This window comes from Oncorhynchus kisutch, linkage group LG3, assembly GCF_002021735.2.
Source record: "Oncorhynchus kisutch isolate 150728-3 linkage group LG3, Okis_V2, whole genome shotgun sequence".
NCBI lineage: Eukaryota > Metazoa > Chordata > Actinopteri > Salmoniformes > Salmonidae > Oncorhynchus > Oncorhynchus kisutch.
Window position 1 is genome coordinate 48664882 of NC_034176.2, and position 21372 is coordinate 48686253.

General features: G+C 41.6%; 1 protein-coding gene across 4 annotated transcripts in view; it reads right to left on the minus strand.

The window, feature by feature from the left end:
* ak8 (adenylate kinase 8) overlaps positions 1-21372 on the minus strand; it is a 69606-nt gene that overhangs the window by 29355 nt on the left and 18879 nt on the right. For all 4 annotated transcript variants that reach the window (XM_020476087.2, XM_020476096.2, XM_020476071.2 and 1 more), the window contains 3 exons: positions 10527-10608; positions 10325-10396; positions 6400-6600 (listed from right to left, as the gene is read on the minus strand). In XM_020476087.2, the coding sequence (XP_020331676.1) occupies positions 6400-6600; positions 10325-10396; positions 10527-10608 (355 nt within the window). The remainder of the gene's footprint in view (positions 1-6399; positions 6601-10324; positions 10397-10526; positions 10609-21372) is intronic.

A 21372-nucleotide genomic window follows, 5' to 3' on the forward strand; every position in this document is an offset into this window, starting at 1 on the left:
AGTGAAGGTCTAGCAAATCATAGAAAAAGCAGACTGTATTGCAATCATCTCTGATGGGTGGTTGAATGTGCGTAGGCAAGGAATAATTAATTACAGAAGGTATTTGCACTGGTGACAGACAATGCTGTGAACATGAAGGCTGCTTGGTCTAAAGTGGAGGAGTCCTACCTCACATCACACCCATTGGCTGTGCTGCTCATGCATTGAATCTGCTCCTCAAGGACATCATGGCACTGAAAACAATGGTTACACTCTACAAGAGAGCCAAGGAAATGGTTAGGTAAGTGAAGGGTCATCAAGTTATAGCTGCAATCCACCTCACCAAGCAAAGTGAGAAGAATATGAACACCACATTGAAGCTGCCCAGCAACATCCATTTGGGTGGTGTTGTCATCATATTTGACAGTCTCCTGGAGGGGAAGGAGTCTCTCCAAGAAATGGCCATATCACAGTCTGCCAATGTGGACAGTCCCATCAAGAGGATCCTCCTGGATGATGTATTTTGGGAGTGGTAAGCAGCCTGAAACTCCTGAAACCTACAGCAGTAGCCATTGCATGGATTGAGGGAGACAATGCCATAGTGTCTGTTGTTCAGACTCTGCTTGCAGATGTAAGATAATAAATCTGTACTGCCCTGCCCACTTCACTGTTGCTCCAAGCAGAGGAAACTGCAGTTCTGAAATACATCAAAAAGCATAAAGACTTCTGCTTGAAGCCCATACACGCTGCAGCATACATGTTGGACCCCAAGTATGCTGGCAAGAGCATCCTGTCTGGTGCAGAGATCAACAAGGCCTATGGTGTCATCTCCACCTTGGCCTGGATGAGGGCACGGTTCTTGGCAGTCTGGAGAAGTACACTTCCAAGCAAGGGCTTTGGGATGGAGATGCAACATGGCAGTTGTGCCAACATATCTCATCAGCCACCCGGTGGAAGGGACTTCATGGATCTGAGGCTCTTTCCCCTGTTGCCTCCATCATCCTCTAAATCCCACCAACATCAGCCGCCTCAGAGAGCAACTGGTCCTTGTTTGGGAACACACACACCAATGCACGCAACAGGCTGACCAATACAAGAGTTGAAAAATTGGTAGGCATCTGAGCAAATTTGAGGCTTTTTAAGCCTGGCAATGAGCCATCCTCAACAAGTTTGGAAAGTGACAGTGACGATGAGGCCTTAGAGTCTGATGTTCAAGAGGTGGACATTGAGGAGGTCCAGGGAGAAGACATGGAAGCCTGAGACAAAGGCAACCAAAGCTTTAGTTTCTACACTATCATTTTATAGATGTATGTTGAAAATGTTTTTGGAAGATGTGATGGATCACTGGGGATCATTCAATATTCCCTTTCTTTTGTTGTTCAGTGAAATCATCCCATGTGAAGAGTCAATTCATTTAATTAAAGATAAATTCGTAACAATTTTTTACATGTTTATATCTATTGGAAGGATTTAATCATTTGCAAATATGTCTACTTATGATAAGGTAAAAGGTTTATGTTTCTGTTTCCATATGATAAATATATCCAATGCAAAAAACATCTACATTTAAATGGTATTACTATTCAATTTGCAAATATTTCCGTTAATTCCCATATATTCCCGTTAATCCCCACAGAAAGTTTCCACCTCTGAATATTCCCCAAAATGTGCAACCCAGTAGTAACCCAAAAATTGCTAAACACCTCAAAATATATTTTATATTTGAGATTCTTCAAAGTAGCTACCCTTTGCCTTGATGACAGTTTTACACAATCTTGGCATCTCTCAACCACTAATATATGTGTCACGTCTACTCCCGCTCCTCCCCTATTCTCGACTACCAGCGCCTACGTTACAATACATCCAAAAATGGATGTAGAAATGGTTGAATTGTAGTTGAAAGCAAATTTCCTGCTATTATACACATTTTGCCATGGGGCAGAGTGAAAATTTTCCAGTTTTAAAGCTAATACACCTGAATGCATCATTTTTATTTGGGTCATTGTTACTTCTCCAAGATGATCTTATTTACAATTATATAGATCCATTATCTTTTTTTACAGACAGCCACCCAAGACTTTTCTCTGCAGAAAAAAACTGTTACTATCTATCAGTTAGCTTTCTTTGTAAGATTCCAGACACTCCGATTGAAATATATACACTTTAGTAAAGCAAACTTGTTTAAACCCAATTCACATCCGCCATGGTGCGCCTGCTTCTAGCCTTCTACAGTCACCACTGCCCTGCCTCACACAACAAACCTAAGGCGGCAGGTAGCCTAGTGGTTAGAGAGGTGAGCCAGCGGCTGGAGGATTGCAAGGTCAAATCCCGGGTCAGAGAGCAAAAAGCCGTTGAGAATTGAGCTGGCAACCGGAGGGTTGCTGGTATGAAATCCAAGATAACATTGCCTGCTTTTGTGCCCTTGAACAAAGCACTTAACCCCCCACAACAGGCACCCAGTGTGGCAGACCCCCGTACCTCTCCAAAACCTGTATGTGTATCATTTGCAGGGGTTGGGCTAAAGTAATCTTAAGAGAGAAAATGACAGAACTATTTTGTCAAGTTGAGTGGTATAATGTTCAGACAGGTAGTATTCAGATGGCTTTAATGGTGTGGCTGAAGGCTGCGACGGCTGCTCCTCCTCCCCTTGCCTGTAGCTTAGCCTTAGGCAAACTCCCTGTCCATCAGCTTGGCTGACAGGGAGGGGAATCAAAACCTCCCCATGGGTCTGCTGCAGTGCAGTGCTGACATCCCTCCAGAATGCGTGGCTGTGGAGGGGCAGCAGCCCACTGAGAGTGTGTCCTAAAATAGCACCCTATTACTGATATGGGCTCTGGCCAAAAGTAGTGCTCTATATAGGGAATAGGGTGCCATTTGGGACACAGCCTGAGATGATATTGTGATGAGGCTTTGATGCTGTGCAACAAAGCCTCTGAGGCCTGTGATGGGAGAGACTGTCATCCATCGTCAATCACTGTCTCAGGTAGAGAGGGGCATCAAAGTCATTACTATACTGAACAAAAATATAAATGCAACAATTTCAAAGATTTTACTGAGTTACAATTCACATGAGGAAATCAATTGAAATAAATGCATTAGGCCCTAATCTATGGATTTCACACGACAGGGAATACAGATACCCCTCCAAAAATGGGCCTCACGACCACGTCACAGTATTTTTGTGCATTCAAATTGCCATCGAGAAAATGCAATTGTCCGTAGCTTATGCTTGCCCATACCATAACCCCACCGCCACCATGGGGCACTCTGTTCACAACGTTGACATCAGCAAACTGCTCGCCCACACAACGCCATACATGTGGTCAGTGGTTGTGAGGATGTACTGCCAAATTCTCTAAAATGACATTGGATGCGGCTTAAGGTAGAGAAATTAACATTAAACACTCTGGCACAAGGTGCACCTGTGTAATGAACATGCTGTTTAATCAGATTCTTGATATGCCACACCTGTAAGCTGGATGCATTATGGAACATTTCTGTGATCTTTTATTTCAGCTCATGAAACATGGGACCAACACTTTACATGTTGCATTTGTATTTTTGTTCAGTGTACTACTGTGGAATATGGAGACATGTCAGTCAGTGAGTATTTGCTTCTGGTTTAAACAAGTGTCCCCTTTATGGCTGTGTCCTTTGTCCCAATAATAAATACACTTGTTCACTACTTCCCACAAACCTAAAAGTATTGGATTGGTGAAGGCATGGGCTAGTTTCCACCATGTTTCTTACACCAGTAATTTCCTTGAAATGAAAGGAACAAGTGCACACTTGGGAGGAAGAACAGACAATTGGAAACATGTAGCATATGTTTGCGAATGAAAACAACACATTGTTTGACCCCTTAGAGTGGTGTTCTAATCTACAGTCATACACCCCAGCTAGCACATAACGTTCTGAGAACCATGCATTTCTTAGAGCTTGGTGAGAGCGTGGTTGTCCTATGGTTATTTTGCATACAACCTTCCCACAACTTTCTGAGAATGGTGTAGGATAGTTGCTTGGCTTTGGAACATTCTCAGCACATTTATAGAACTTAACAGAAAAACATTACTTTCTTGGTATTTCATTACTTTAACATGTTTTTAGAAATTTTAGCAAATGTATTCGAGAATGAAATACTTATTTAAATGGGATATTTTTGTATTTGCTATGACACTAAGTTGAGCTCAGGTGCATCTAATTTCCTTTGATACAACTTAATTGGAGTCCACCTGTGGCCAATTCAATTGTTTAGACATGATTTAGAAAGAAACATACTCATCTGACGAGGAGAAGCGAGAAGGATCGGAGAATCAATACGCAGCGTGGTAAGTGTTCGTCATTTTAATGGAAAAACTGAACACTACAAAACAACAACGTGACAACCGTGAAGCTAATGAACAATTGTGCTGACACAAAACACTACACATAGACAATCACCCACAATGACAAAACAGGCTACCTTCCAAATTGAAACAGTTAAATTCTGCATTTAGGAACAGAGCTCTTCCACGCAATTTAACTTAGACTTCCATGTAAGGTGTGCTGCAAGCATTCCCTGTGGATATGGTTCCCAATCAGAGACAATTTGCAAATAAATTCATAAAAAATCCTACAATCTGATTTTCTGGATTTTTTTTTTTCTCATTTTGTCTTTCATAGTTGAAGTGTACCTATGATGAAAATTACAGGCCTCTCATCTTTTTAAGTGGGAGAACTTGCACAATTGGTGGCTGACTAAATACTTTTTTGCCCCACTGTATCTAGGGAAGGGTATAAAACTGTTTCTCGTGTTGACAGTTTCCAAGAGCACAGTGGCCTCCATCATTGGGATATTGAAAAAATATGGAACTACCCAGACTCTGCCTAGAGCTGGTTGTCTGAACAAACTGAGCAACCGGGCAAGAAGGACCGTGGTCAGGGAGGTGACCAATGACTCTGAATGAACTACAGCGTTCCTTGGCTGAGATGGGAGAACCTGTCAGAAGGACAACGGTCTCTACAGCACCATTCTGGGCTTTATGGGAGAGTGGCCAGACGGAAGCCACTCCTGAGAAAAAGGCACATGGCAGCACGCCTGGGGTTTGCAAAAATTCACGGGAAAGACTCTGAGATCATAATGGGATCATTATGGGATATTGTGTGTAGATGGGTGACAAAAACATATATTTAATCCATTTTGAATTTAGGCTGTAACACAACAAAATGCAGAATAAGTCAAGGGGTATGAATTCTTTCTCAAGGCACTGTAAATACGTCACTCATTGCTTCAAGCCACACCTCAACGCACCCACCAAACGGGAGCAAACAAACCTCAAAGTCTGTTCAAAAACATACAAGAATGTTTTGGGGAAACGTGTCGTTCAGTACAAACCATTCTGTCGTTCAGCAAACATTCAATCGAACTGAACGCACCTCTGATCTTAATGAGTGCTCGTTTCCTTTAAAATGGGGTCTGTTTCAATAGACTAAAATGGACAGTTTTGTATATGTAAAAAAACAAGACACGTTAGCTCCATCCTGGTGGCGCAGTGGACTAATTACATGGATAGAGGACAGAACATTCTAAGTTTGAATTTCACTGATGCTGTGTCACAATGATTAATGCCTAAGGACATTTATTTCCATTTGTCCAATCTGTGCTTGAAGTTTAAAAAAAAGTTAACCCAAAATGAGCTAAAAGTCTTATTGAAACAAAAACCTCCAAATAACCAATTTGTATTTTTTTAACCCCTTTTTCTCCCCAATTTCATGATATCCAATTGGTAGTTAGTCTTGTTCCATCACTGCAACTCCCGTACGGACTCGGGAGAGGCGAAGGCCGAGTGCCATGCATCCTCCGAAACACGACCTGTTAAGCCACACTGCTTCTTGACACACTGCTCCCTTAGCCAGGAAGCCAGCCACACAAATGTGTCGGAGGAAACACTGTGCAACTGGCGACCGTGTCAGCGTGCATGCGCCCGGCCACAGGAGTCGCTAGAGCGCAATGGGACATGGACATCCTGGCCGGCCAAACCCTCCCCTAACCCGTACAACGCTGGGCCAATTGTGCGCCACCTCATGTGTCTCCCGGTCGCTGCTGGCTGCGACACAGCCTGTGTTATGACGCATTTAGCACTGCGATGCAGTGCCTTAGACCGCCACTCGGGAGGCCCCCAACACCACTCAGGAGGCCCCCAACCTATCATTTCTATTCTCAGAGTCTTAGTGAAACCTCCCAGGAAAACTTTCAAGGAACCAGAGTTAAACTTTCTCAGAACATCCCTTCAAACAAAAAATTAAAGTTCCCAGAATATTTAAAAAACATTGTTTTACCGGTCAGGAAATGTATGGTTTCATTCCCAATGTGAATCTAAAAACATACATTCCCACAACTTCCAAGGAACCAAATGTGCTAGCTGGGAGTGGTCTTCTCACCTTGGTCAAATACGTCCACATGCGGTTGGTCGGCATCAATGCCCTTCAGGCAGTTGCGGTAGGTCTTACGCAGGGCGTGAACCTCGCGATGGTGCTGCATCAGCTGGGCGACAAGCTGCTCTTCTGACACGGCCTTCTGGCGCTCTAACCGCTGCACCACTTCCTTGTCCTCGGGCCAAATGAACGTGACGTGGTACACATCTACACAGGTAATACAGAGAAGATCAGGGTATGTATTCATCAAGTGTCTCAGAGTAAGAGTGCTGATCTAGTATCAGGTCTCTCTTATCCATGTAACCAAATTTACTAGGATCTGAAAGGCAAACTGATCCTAACACTCCTACCCTGAGACACTTTATGAATACAGGCCCTGATGGCCCAATGACAGGGAGGGTGGGATCTATTTATCTCTTCTTGTTCATAGACTTCATGTTCTAGATATCTTCCCACTGTAAAATATCCCCACCAAAAAATTTGAAAGGAAACACCAACATAAAGTGGATAATATACACTACCGTTCAAAAGTTTGGGGTCACTTAGACATTTCCTTGTTTTTGAAAGAAAGGCACATCTTTCTGTCCATTAAAATAACATCAAAATGATCAGAAATACAGTGTAGACATGGTTAATATTGTAAATGACTATTGACGCTGGAAACGGCAGATTTTTAATGGAATATCTACATAGGGGTATAGAGGCCCATTATCAGCAACCAACCATTGGAATCCTGTTCCAATGGCACGTTGTGTTAGCAAATCCAAGTTTATCATTTTAAAAGGCTAATTGATCATTAGAAAATCCTTTTGCAATTATGTTAGCACAGCTGAAATCCGTTGTGCTAATTAAAGAAGCAATACAACTGGCCTTCTTTAGACTAGATGAGTATCTGAAGCATCAGCAGGATCAAAACGGATCAAAACGGGCTCAAAACGGGCTCAAAACGCCCAGAAACAAAAAACTTTCTTCTGAAACTCATCAGTCTATTCTTGTTCCGAGAAATGAGTTGAGTTCTTTAAAATTGAGTTTATTTAGTAAAAATGTTTCAAACTCTATTTTCTTAAAACTGCATTGTTGGTTAAGGGCTTGTAAGTAAGCATTTCACGGTAAGGTATTGTAGTATTCGGCACATGTGACAAAATGTGATTTGATGAATAGGGCCACCACGAGCAAGAACAGCTTCAATGCACCTTGACATAGATTCTACAAGTGCCTGGTACTCTATTAGAGGGACAAGACACCATTATTCCAAGAGAAATTCTATAATTTGGTGTTTTGTTGATGGTGGTGGAAAACGTTGTATGAGGTGGCCGCCCCAGAAACTCCCATGAGTGTTCAATTGGGTTGAGATCTGGTGACTGAGACGGCAATGGCATATGGTTTACATCATTTTCATGCTCATCAAACCATTCAGTGACCACTCCTGCCCTGTGGATGGGGGCATTGTCATCCTATGGGGGAATAGCCATGGTAGCCAGAATAATGACCTGCCCAGCATTTTTTCATACATGACCCTAAGCATGATGGGATGTTAATTGCTTAAGTAACTCAGGAACCACACCTGTGTGGAAGCACCTGCTTTCAATACACTTTGTATTCCTCATTTACTCAAGTGTTACCTGTATATCCTCATTGTATATCAGCCTGTACTCCAGAGTTCTATGTTTACTGTATTTATGCATATTGACTTTGACAATTCACATTTTGGGTATCTGTAAATGTTTGAGGTGAATAAAGTAATTCTGATAATGTTTACACAGGTACCAATCATTTCGTCACGTTGACAAACAAATATTTGGACAGCTTTGAAAAAAACAGAGCTCATTTGCACAATGCATGCAATTCTACTGACAAAGGCAAAATGAGACCTCGGCACAATGAAAACAGAGATGGCAATTATTTTGATCGAGTACATCCTCACCATAACAAACCAACCTATTGGGAGCTGAGGCTTTTGTTAATTATAGCATGGCTTTGCTATACTCTAAGGACCTGTTCTCCTGGAGAGCTATGGTGGGAATTCAAAGAAACCATCGTATTTGTCACATGCGCCGAACAGGTGTAAACTTTACAATGAAATGCTTACTTACAAGGCCAACAATTCAGTTCAATAAATAGAATTAAGAAAATATTTATTAAATAAACTAAAGTTAAAAATATAATTAAAAGTAACTAAATAACAATAACGAGGCTATACAAGGGGATACCGGTACTGAGTCAATGTGCGGAGGTATAGGTTAGTCAAGGTAATTTGTACATGTAGATAGGGGTAATAGATAATAAACAGCGAGATGCAGCAGTGTAAAAACAATATAAATAACCGGGTGGACATTTTAATAACTGTTCAGCAGTCTTATGGCTTGGGGGTAGAAGCTGTTAAGGAGCCATTTGGACCTAAACTTGGTGCTCCAGTACCGCTTGCTGTGCGGTAGCAGAGATAAGTCTATGACTTGGGTGACTGGAGTCCTTTGAAAATTTTTGGGGCCTTCCTCTGTCACCACCTATTATATAAGTCCTGGATGTCAGAACTTTTTGAGGATCTGAGGACCCATGCCAAATCTTTTCAGTCTCCTGAGGGGGAAAGGTTGTTGTGGTGCCCTCTTCACAACTGTCTTGGTGTGTCTGGACCATGATGTGGACACCAAGGAACTTGAAGCTCTCAACCTACTCCACTGCAGCCTCGTCGCGGAGAATGGAGGTGTGCTCGGTCCTCCTTTTCTTGTAGTCCACTATCAGCTCATTTGTCTGGCTCACATTGAGGGAGAGGTTGTTGTCCTGGGACCACACTGCCAGGTCTCTGACCTCCTCCCTTTAGGCTGTCTCATCGTTGTCAGTGATCAGGCCTATCACTGTTGTGTCATCAGCAAACTTAATGATGGTGTTGGAGTCATGCTTGGGTGAACAGGGAGTACAGGAGGACCTAAGCACGCACCCTTGAGGGGCTCCAGTGTTGAGGATGTGTTGTTGCCTACCCTTACCACCTGGGGGTCCAGAATCCAGTTGCAGGAGGTGTTAGTCCCAGGGTCCTTAGCTTAGTGATGTGCTTTGTGGGCACTATGGTGTTGAACGCTGAGCTGTAGTCAATGAACAGCATTCTCACATAGATGTTCCTTTTGTCCAGGTGGGAATGGGCAGTGTGGAGTGAGATTGAATCATCTGTGAATCTGTTGGTGCGGTATGCAAATTGGAGTGGGTCTAGGGTTTCTGGGATGATGGTGTTGATGTGAGTCATGACCAGCCTTTCAAAGCACATCATGGCTACCGACTTGAGTGCTACGGGGCGGTAGTCATTTAGGCAGGTTACCTTCGCTTTCTTGGGCACAGGTGGACTATGGTTGTCTGTTTGAAACATGTAGGTATGACAGACTCGGTCAGGATGAGGTTGAAAATTTCAGTGTAGACACTTGCCAGTTGGTCCTCGTATGCTCTGAGTACACATCCTGGTAATCCGTCTGGCCTTGTGAGTGTTGAGCTGTTTAAAGGTCTTGCTCACATCGGCTACGGAGAGCGTGATCACACAGTTGTCTGGAACAGCTGGTGCCCTCATGCATGCTTTAGTGTAGCTTGCCACAAAGCAGGCATAAAAGGCATTTAGCTCGTCTGGTCGGCTCGCTTCACTGGGCAGATCGCGGTAGTCCGTAATAGTTTGCAAGCCCTGCTACATCCAACGAGCATCAGAGCCGGTGTAGTAGGATTCAATCTTAGTCCTGTATTGACGCTTTGCCACTTTAATGGTTTGTCTGAGGGCATAGCGGAATTTCTTATAAGCGTCCAGATTATTGTCCCGCTCCTTGAAAGCCAGGTTCAATATGGATGTGGGTTTGTGGTTATGATGTGAATTATAAAAAAGGAAAAAAAAACTTTCACCCCCCCCCCCCTTGGTAGAATCGGGCACTCTGGAATACATCTCCAGGGTTCTTCATCTTACCTCCTGTGACAGGGTCTATTCTCTTGCCCTGACTCCGTTCAATCAGAACTGCATCGGGTGCCTCCAGCAACACTGACAGAGAACACACACAAAGAGTTCCTTCAATACACACACACACACAAATGCACGCACGTACAAACACAAACGCAACATGGAAATAACCAAACATAAATAGATAACTGAGGTAAACTGAGGCACTAACCCACATGATTTGGGGCAACTCCAGCCTCCTGTAGGGACAGGGCCTCCTCTCGTGTCTGAGGTATCCCCTCCAACACCCAACCCTGAACACAGAACAAACAACACAAGCAATAAACAACGTGGCTCAAACTGGGGTCAAAAGACTAGAAGATTTCTCATATAGGACATGAGGGGGCAGTTTCCTGAAGACAGATTAAGCCTAGTCCCGGACTAAAAAGCAAACTCAGTGGAGCCTCTACTTGAAACATTTTTTCCAGGACTAGGCTTAATCTGCATCCAGGAAACAGCCGCCAGATGTATTATTTATCATATGTAGAATTATATAAATTATAAAGTATAGTTCTTCTGATGGAGTGGTTTTCTTTTCTCCTGAGATGACACAATAATCCAAAAATAATTCTGGAGATGATCATTGCCTGATCGACAAGGTTAACTCTGTGGGCCCAAACGACAGGGTTAGCTCTGTGCCCTGTGCTGAATAATTTTAAGAAATAGTCATTATATTTCTAAGTAAGTAATTCTATGTTTAAAAACATCTCTACAATGGCATATGACCGTACACAGTAATATGATTACAATGCAATGCATTTCTACTCCACCCTATTTCTATTTAGTGCCCTATTTGTATATTCATCACTTCATTTAAACTGTCCCATTCTCTCATTGTAAATAGTTGGTTGTTTAAAGAAGTTAGACGCTGTCTCTTTATAATGCAGTTAAACCAAGTCCCTGACTGAGACCTTAAGAGACAATAACTCTATGAATAAATACAGTGCCTTGCGAAAGTATTCGGCCCCCTTGAACTTTGCGACCTTTTGCCACATTTCAGGCTTCAAACATAAAGATATAAAACTGTATTTTTTTGTGAAGAATCAACAACAAGTGGGACACAATCATGAAGTGGAACGACATTTATTGGATATTTCAAAATATCCATAAATCAAAAACTGAAAAATTGGGCGTGCAAAATTATTCAGCCCCTTTACTTTCAGTGCAGCAAACTCTCTCCAGAAGTTCAGTGAGGATCTCTGAATGATCCAATGTTGACCTAAATGACTAATGATGATAAATACAATCCACCTGTGTGTAATCAAGTCTCCGCATAAATGCACCTGCACTGTGATAGTCTCAGAGGTCCGTTAAAAGCGCAGAGAGCATCATGAAGAACAAGGAACACACCAGGCAGGTCCGAGATACTGTTGTGAAGAAGTTTAAAGCCGGATTTGGATACAAAAAGATTTCCCAAGCTTTAAACATCCCAAGGAGCACTGTGCAAGCGATAATATTGAAATGGAAGGAGTATCAGACCACTGCAAATCTACCAAGACCTGGCCGTCCCTCTAAACTTTCAGCTCATACAAGGAGAAGACTGATCAGAGATGCAGCCAAGAGGCCCATGATCACTCTGGATGAACTGCAGAGATCTACAGCTGAGGTGGGAGACTCTGTCCATAGGACAACAATCAGTTGTATATTGCACAAATCTGGCCTTTATGGAAGAGTGGCAAGAAGAAAGCCATTTCTTAAAGATATCCATAAAAAGTGTCGTTTAAAGTTTGCCACAAGCCACCTGGGAGACACACCAAACATGTGGAAGAAGGTGCTCTGGTCAGATGAAACCAAAATTGAACTTTTTGGCAACAATGCAAAACGTTATGTTTGGCGTAAAAGCAACACAGCTCATCACCTTGAACACACCATCCCCACTGTCAAACATGGTGGTGGCAGCATCATGGTTTGGGCCTGCTTTTCTTCAGCAGGGACAGGGAAGATGGTTAAAATTGATGGGAAGATGGATGGAGCCAAATACAGGACCATTCTGGAAGAAAACCTGATGGAGATTTGTCTTCCAACAAGACAATGATCCAAAACATAAAGCAAAATCTACAATGGAATGGTTCAAAAATTAAAACATATCCAGGTGTTAGAATGGCCAAGTCAAAGTCCAGACCTGAATCCAATCGAGAATCTGTGGAAAGAACTGAAAACTGCTGTTCACAAATGCTCTCCATCCAACCTCACTGAGCTAGAGCTGTTTTGCAAGGAGGAATGGGAAAAAATGTCAGTCTCTCGATGTGCAAAACTGATAGAGACATACCCCAAACGATTTACAACTGTAATCGCAGCAAAAGGTGGCGCTACAAAGTATTAACTTAAGGGGGCTGAATCATTTTGCACGCCCAATCTTTCAGTTTTTGATTTGTTAAAAAAGTTTGAAATATCCAATAAATGTCGTTCCACTTCATGATTGTGTCCCACTTGTTGATTCTTCACAAAAAAATACAGTTTTATATCTTTGTTTGAAGCCTGAAATGGAAATGTGGCAAAAGGTCGCAAAGTTCAAGGGGCCGAATACTTTCGCAAGGCACTGTATCTGTACAAACAGAGAGAGGAAAACAATTGCCAGTAGTGATTCAATAGGTGGGTTAAATTCCTAAACCTTGAAAATGTGGCTAATTATCCAGTTCTTATCCCCAATTTGCCATAAAAATAAACATAAGAAGAAAGAGGCAACATGCATATCATTCCTTGGCCACAAAAAAACCTCTTTCTAATAGCCTCCGAAATCCCAGGGCTTACAGCTCAATGGAGCTGGAAAATAAAGACGAGAAAAAGAAACCAGTTCTCTCAAGTGCTTGTTACGGCCAAATTATTATTTCAATTAATAATCTTCAAATAAATATTTAACTATGGAAAACATTTATAGATCTCAGTATTATCAGAGAAGTTATGGGGTTTGTTGCCAAGTTTCCCTGGCCTGTTTGAAATCCGCCTTTGTTTTCCTCTTTGATCTTTAACCACTAATCACCACTTCACCTAAATTACACACACACACGCACTTCTTCCTCCCACTTACTTTCCCATTAAACCTTTGATTTTCTCTGTGGCAGTGCTGTCCACGAGCTGATAATAGAAGTGGGAGTCCACTTCCATAACCACGATCAGCATTTTGTAATTGGCTCCTTTGTACTACAATAAAATCACAATGAAAACCAAGACAAACTGGATATACACAGTAGTAGCCTCTTCACTTTAGTAAAATGATAGTGATGCCATGACTAAGGGTGCATTTGTAAATTCACTCTGGAGTGCCAGAGTGTGCATTTGTAAATGTTGTCAGATTGTCCATACATAAATTCATAGCGTCTCGCTCTCGGAGCGTTCAGAGCGCACACTGGATGCTCTGGCCGAAGAGTAGGGTTGATCCAAGCATTCTGACCTGACAACGGCAGTCAAGCACCCAAGCTAACTGGCTAAAGTTAGCTAGTTTGCTAGCTACTTCCAGACATAAATGAGAGAACACCTCACTTTGACCAATTTACTTGCCCTAGCAGAGCTGGTTAGGCTGTTTTCGTGTTATCCAGAGCATTGGTGACTGTAACTGAGCTGGCAACAATTTAATTACGCTTTTTTGCAGAGGTTTACTGACAACAGCCATATTCAATGGGGTGTTGAGCGTTCATAAAATCACAATTTATTCTGCAAATTGTATGAATGCACCCTAAAAACAACTGGGTAAAGTGGTAACCACTGTACATGGTTGCAAATGAAAGTGTGTAGTTAGTAAAGTAGTAACGGAGCCCAAATGAAAGTGTGTAGTTAGTAAAGAAGTAACGGAGCCCATACAAACAGCAGGTCCAATGAGGAATAGTGGAGAACAGGAAATATGTCAATCTCCAACCAGACCAGGCCAGCTCCTGGTAATACCCTTCTACCTCTCCACCACTCCCTCCCAGGGGAGACAAGGCCAGGGTTGTGGAAAGGCAGGGGGAGTCCCTCCCAGCCAGGCCCCAAAAGCTCAGGCCTGATTGAAATTCTAATGAGCTACGTCAAAACAACAACACCCCCAACTCCTTCTCCCCAGCACACTCCTCCGCCCTGCCTCCATCACTGGGGTCCCACACAGTGGCTCCCTCCATTCCGTTTCATCCCTACATCAAAAGGGCTCAGCGTTCATACAGAACCCCAGGACCACAACATCTGCAGTGGGGAGGGGGGGGATGTATCACAGGATGGACACGCATGAAGCAGATGTCACGGGGCGCTCAACAGCAGGCTGGGGGGGACGATGTGGGGGAGTGTAGGGGAGCAGTGCTCGACAAGCCGGAGAGAGACCTTAGCAGTCTGCTGTGCTCCGTGCACAAAATAGTCCATGGCCCTGTGGCGAAGGCTCGCTAACAAGGTCCTTTTGACAGTACAATCAGCCAATTAGTCACCCTGCTGCTAATCAGATAATCATTGTCTGTGTGTTTTTGTTACTAAGGAGCCATGTCCTGCACGGGACATGTCCACTAGGAGCTATGCTTAGTTCCATTGTGCACTGGAGGCTTTGTATATCTATCTACTATAGTATAGCCATGTGGCACCAATTTAAAAGGTACTTAGTGCAAAACTAGATACTACAGTGTGGTTATTACTGTAATTACCCTACAATGTTACACCAAATCAAAGCTCAATCTAAAAATTGATCTTGATTATTTGGCAATGGAAAATATCTAAAGCACACCACATTTGATGAACCAACATTCAATGTTGAGGAAATGTTATAATTACTGTACTATATTTTACTAAAATAGATCATTTTAAGTACATTGGATCAAAACTTTACTTATTAATGGGCAATTCAATCTACACTATCAAAACAAATCTATAACATTGTTACAAACAACCATTGTTGTAATCAGCCTTTATCCTAATCTTCCAGAGACAGCGTCATCCTTAACTGTTTTCACCATTATGTAATAGCATAATAGCACAACAGGGTAATGCCTTTTAAATGACAAATACATTTTATTGCTATACTCGAAAAATGTAAATATGTTAAGCATTGATTAATAAATTATGAGATACCTCATGGGTAAAGATATTCACATTTAGCAGGTCAGACTTTTATACTCCTTGTAATTCCAAGCACTTTGCATTGCATTGTATTGTACGAACTGTGCTATACAAATAAAGTTTGATTTCAAGAGCGGTGCTCCGATTGCTCTTGGCTTGTTTTGTTGAACATTCTGTTTTTAGGGTGTTTAAATAATAGCCTAGATCCCATCTTGGGTTAATATTTTTTCAAGTTTAGCACATACTGTATAAACCGTTTTTTGGAAAATTGACAAATAAATTAGGCTTATTCTTAGTATTTATCTGTATAAGGTGCTTGTTAATAACACATTGGCAAACTTCACAATCTAAATATATATTTTTATACGATTACAAATCGTATGCGCCTGTCATTGATGTCTATTTCTATAAATCATTTTGACAGTAACCCTTCAAAAAAAGATTTTATAAACATTTTTCATTTCTATATGTACTAAGAAGCTCAGTGTTTGTTTCTTGGGCTTCAGGAATGTGATTGAAAAAGTGCTCCAGGCCTTGAAAAACACCAAATGAAACTGATTGAAAGTAAAGGGGATATCAATGAACAAATACCATGGTCAAGGCTACAACAGTGCCAGTGCAATGATTGGAGCTTACTCAGGTATTCAAAAGCACATATCAGACCGAGAGCCTAATGCTTCTTAGGGAGTTAGGTAGTTTATGAGTTTAAGTTTAGAAAACAATCTCTCCGCAGAAGCGTCAGTTACAGGGATATTTCATTCCGCAGCATCATCAGGGAAACTAGGCTGAAGGGAGTGTTGCTTCAAATATAGCAATTCTGCAACATATTTCATTGAGCCTATCATTCTCCTTAACTGCCGGCCTCAACACATTACGGAAAGAGATGAACTATATAGGAAGTTCTGGGGACAGATCATTTGGATACTGGATGGCCAATAAATTGGCAGATGCAAACAGATTACCATCTTTAGTGGACAACAGTTCTTGAGAGCTTGAACAAAGAAAGCGGTTTGTGATTTTGCTCATACTGGCGAACTTGCATTTGAGTTGTGTGGTTGCAATATCAATAGTCCTTTATCTCTGGTACATCTTGGCATGCATCATTCAAGACTAAGTTTAAATTGTGTGCAGCTCAATGGACATATAATGCACAATGTCTCAGGAAGCACTGTCTGGGTTGGCAATACTCTCTAAAAAAAAACAGTTGAGCCCGCAACCTGGATCTACAGGACATTTATAAATAGCAGCTAAATATGGTATATAGTTATCGATAGTACAATGCATAATGGAAGGGGAAAAAATTAGGATGGACTGTATTATTTGCCATTCATAGACTGCTTTAACAACTTTTTATCCAAGTTGGGTGAGAGCATGAGGATGACTCATGTCATGCAGGTTCATCTCGTCTATACAGGACCGTTGTATATTCTAAAACATCAATTGGTAGCTACACCGTGTATAGCTTTGTGAAATGTTAGGCTTCGGGCGAACTTAGACCTTGCGGGGTTCCAGAGAAACTGCATTACACCAGTGCTAGAGGTCTAGAGTGACGGAGCTCTTTGATACATCCGTGTGGCTTGTACCTCTTTTCACAGAGTTCAACCTCTTAAATCAGCAGGAGTACTGCACTAATTCAGTTGTTATTCCACTTCCACTTCGTTCATTATTACGCTTCCATCCACTTTTCCCTTCTATGATTTCCCTGTAGAATACAAGTCTAAAGTTTTACAAACAACAGCCTCGAGAACAAAGAGTAAAAAAGAGACTGAACCCGAGCGACCTAGATTAGGTATGATTAACGTTCCACAATCACTTTAACTTGAGAGGGAAAAAAACAGAGAGAGAGAGCACACGAAAAACAGCCGATAACGAGTGGAGCTGCAATTAAGCAGACAGGCCTTGACTTCAGTTGTAATGCAACGTGTCAATCATTCTGTCGCTACTCCATTTTTGTGCACGAGATGAAGGAGTGCCTTTGTGTGACAGAGAGACTCCAATCCGATGCAGATCTGGTAAAGCTGCATCAGTACTGCTTTGTTTCCTGCGACAGAGAACAAGCCCTGGTTCCTGGCTGAATTCTCAGCCGTTTATGCAGATGTACAGGAAAATAATTAAACAAATGAATAAACACCATCAGACATTTAGCCTAAAGGGATAAACAGCCATTACCAAATTAAAAGAAAAAATGAATCACAAACTACAACACTTAAAAGGCGAAAGTTAAAGGATGCCAAGCGAAAAAGTAATGTATTCAGCCTAAGCAAAGTTAATAAGAAAAAAATTGCAGTTTTTTTCTATTTCCATATTTTTCCACACCACTACAGGGAAAACTGACACTTCAGAGATAAGATACCCATCACAAGAATGGTTGCTGTGTGTTTGATAGTGAGCTTATTGACTGTGTGATAGAGACAGTGTCAGGATTAGAGGGCCTAGGTTTGGGGGTATGGCTGACTATGTTGTGGGTTACCCATGTCACATTAGAGAGGAGAACACAGACTGGTGGAGGCGGGTGACAGGTGTGTGATGAGGGTTTTGCTCAAAGAGTCATCATGTTCTATCACAAGAGGCCCAAATCCCCCTGGGAGGAAGGGGCCGATCCGCTGGGAATGGAGCTGTACACTGGTGTAATTCACATCATTAAGTAAACACATCAAATGAGAAGGGCTAGATAATATACAGGTATTTGTTACTATTAGCATTTGCTGATCCGTTAAAATTCTGTTTATTTCCAAGTGTGTGTGTGTATGTGTGTTGGCACAGTCCCAAAGCAGCTAGTCCATAGGCATGTCTAACTGTTGTAATTGAAAGTGACAGACCGAGAAGTACGAGGGGTATGGAAGTCTACACATCTCACATTAGAACTCAGCATCGCTCTATTGATCTTCTCCCATGCCTGGTAACTCATACAAGTCTTTTTGGAACTGCACAATCTCATGGACTAGCTACATGTAAGGGAACACCCCCCTGAAATGGACAAAAATGAATGGGATGTTATTGGCACCGTACGAAACATATACACAATGTACAATACCACTCAATTGGACGTTGTTTCATTCAAAACTGATTGCAAATGCCATATGGCAAATGCCAAGTGTAACACTGCAAAAATCCAATAGATGGCGATTGCGTTCCACCGTAATTTTTCATATTGCAAATGTGACAATTCAAATGTAGAAAATGTTGAAAATTTGAACATTTTTGCAAAAACTTCTCTAGGATAGGGGGCAGCATTTAGAATTTTGGATGAAATGCATGCCCAAATTCAACTGCCTGCTACTCACCCCCAGAAGATAAGATATGCATATTATTAGTAGATTTGGATAGAAAACACTCTGAAGTTTCTAATACTGTTTGAATCATGTCTGTGAGTATAACAGAACTTATGTAGCAGGCAAAACCCTGAGGACTAACTGTTCAGAATTATTATTATTTTTGCCTCAGACTGTTCCCTGACTTGTCATTGCCAAGGGATATTTCTTAGGAACCTGTTTTCAGTTACTACCACTTCCACTGGATGTCACCAGTCTTTGGAATTTGGTTGAGGTTATTCATTTGTGCAACGAAGAAGAAGCACATCCAGGAACAACGTTGTGCAAGACGGAGCATGGTTTGTTTTCTTCCTGTATTGAAAACAGATTGCCCCGTCTACAATTTTATCGATTATTAACGTTTAAAATACCTAAAGTTGTATTACAAAAGTTTTAGGCAACTTTTGAAATATTTTGTAGTGACGTTGAGTTTTTTGGAAACAGTTTTTTTTTTCTGGATCAAACGCGTCAAATAAATGGACTTTTGTATATATATGGAAGGAATTAATCGAACAAAAGGACCAATTGTGATGTTTATGGAACATATTGGAGTGCCAACAAAAGAAGCTCGTCAAAGGTAATGCATGTTTTATATTTTATTTCAGCGTTTTGTGTAGCGCCTGCAGGGTTGAAATATGCTACTCTCTTTGTTGACATTGTGCTATCATCAGATAATAGCTTCTTATGCTTTCGCCGAAAAGCTTTTAAAAATCTGACATGTTGGCTGGATTCACAATGCGTGTAGCTTTAATTGAGTATCTTACATGTGTGATTTAATGAAAGTTAGATTTTTATATCATTTTTTGAATTTGCCGCGCTGCATTTTCCCAGTTTTTTTTTTCTCCAAGTGGGACACAACCGTCTCCTATACCATAAGAAGTTAACTTCTTGGATATAGGGGGCGCTCTTTTAATTTATGGATAAAAAAACGTGCCCGTTTTAAGCGCAATATTTTGTCACGAAAAGATGCTCAACTATGCATATAATTGGCAGCTTTGGAAAGAAAAAACTAAGGTTTCCAAAACTGCAAAGATATTATCTGTGAGTGCCACAGAACTCATGCTACAGGCGAAACCAAGATGAAACTTCTACCAGGAAATGGGTAGAATTTTTGAAGCTCTGTTTTCCAATGTCTCCTTTTATGGCTGTGAATGCACCAGGAACGAGCCTGCGCTTTCTGTCGTTTCTTCAAGATGTCTGCAGCAGTGACGTATGTAGGCATATCATTGGAAGATTGGCCATAAGAAACTACATTTTCCAGGGGTCCGCCCGGTGCCCTTTGTCTAAATTGGTGCGTAATCTTCAGTTGCGGGCATTTTCTCCTGGGATTCAGGACAGAAAGCACACTTCCACGAACGATGTATCATCGAAGAGATATGTGAAAAACACCTTGAGGATTGGTTCTAAACAACGTTTGCCATGTTTCAGTCGATATTATGGAGTTCATTTGGAAAAAAGTTTTTTTGGTAGCCAAACGTGACGCACCAAACGGAGCGATTTCTCCTAAACAAATAACCTTTCAGGAAAAACTGAACATTTGCTATCTAACAGAGTCTCATCATTGAAAACATCTGATGTTCTTCAAAGGTAAATGATTTTATTTGAATGCTTTTCTGTTTTTTGTGAAAATGTTGTCTGCTGAATGCTAACGCTAATGCTAACGCTAAATGCTACACTAGCTAGCTACTGTTACACAAATGATTGTTTTCCTATGGTTGAGAAGCATATTTTGAAAATCTGAGATGACAGTGTTGTTAACAAAAGGCTAAGCTTGAGAGCTAGCATATTAATTTCATTTCATTTGCGATTTTCATGAATAGTTAACGTTATGGTAATGAGCTTGAGGCTGTATTCACGATCCCGGATCCGGGATGGCTCGACGCAACAGGTTAAACAACATTTGAAAAATGTGCTCATGGTAACCCGTTCCAATCACCAGGTACACGGCTGTGCATTTGCAACATGTTTCAATGGGCATTTACCATCACGAATTTGACATGCACAAAAATACTGCAGAAATGCAAAATTGACTGGCCCGATGAACTCGGGATGGCCGGGCAGTGATTCTGGTTCCTCTCCATCGCTCGTTGGTGTTGATTTCAGAATGTCATTTTGGTGATGGTACTTCACTGTTTAAACATATTGCAAATGGACTAAAGTAAGCCAGCAAGTCACAGTCCCCCAGTAAATTAGATATCATTCTGGCACCAAACTGATACAAACTGACACCACACCCACTTTTTCCAACCTGTTTAGAAGCCAACTATCACATATTTCAGAGCAGGCCAAAAATTCACAGCGCCTTCTGTTCAAACCATAATAAAAACATAAAACACATAGTTACGTTCTAGCTGCGGCTCCAGTTCTGACATTATATGTAGGCCTAGCTGAGGCGACCCCGAATCCCAAGTTTCGGCTCGATAGATCATTTGGAGCCTGAGTAGAGACCTTAATTGGTGTTGAAAATCCAGGCATTCCTACGGGGTCCTTGAATGAGCAATCGGACAGAAACGTTAGGGTCCATCTCTATGGGCCGAGGCGGTTTCAATGCACCTAGTCTTGCGACTCTGGGACATTTCTAAATGTCGTCATTTTCGTGATGTCAAAATGAATTGAAGTTATTGCAAATGTATGAGGCTGTTTCTCGGTCTGAGAACCTTCTAGAGCCACATAACATAATCGACTTGAGCTCTAGAA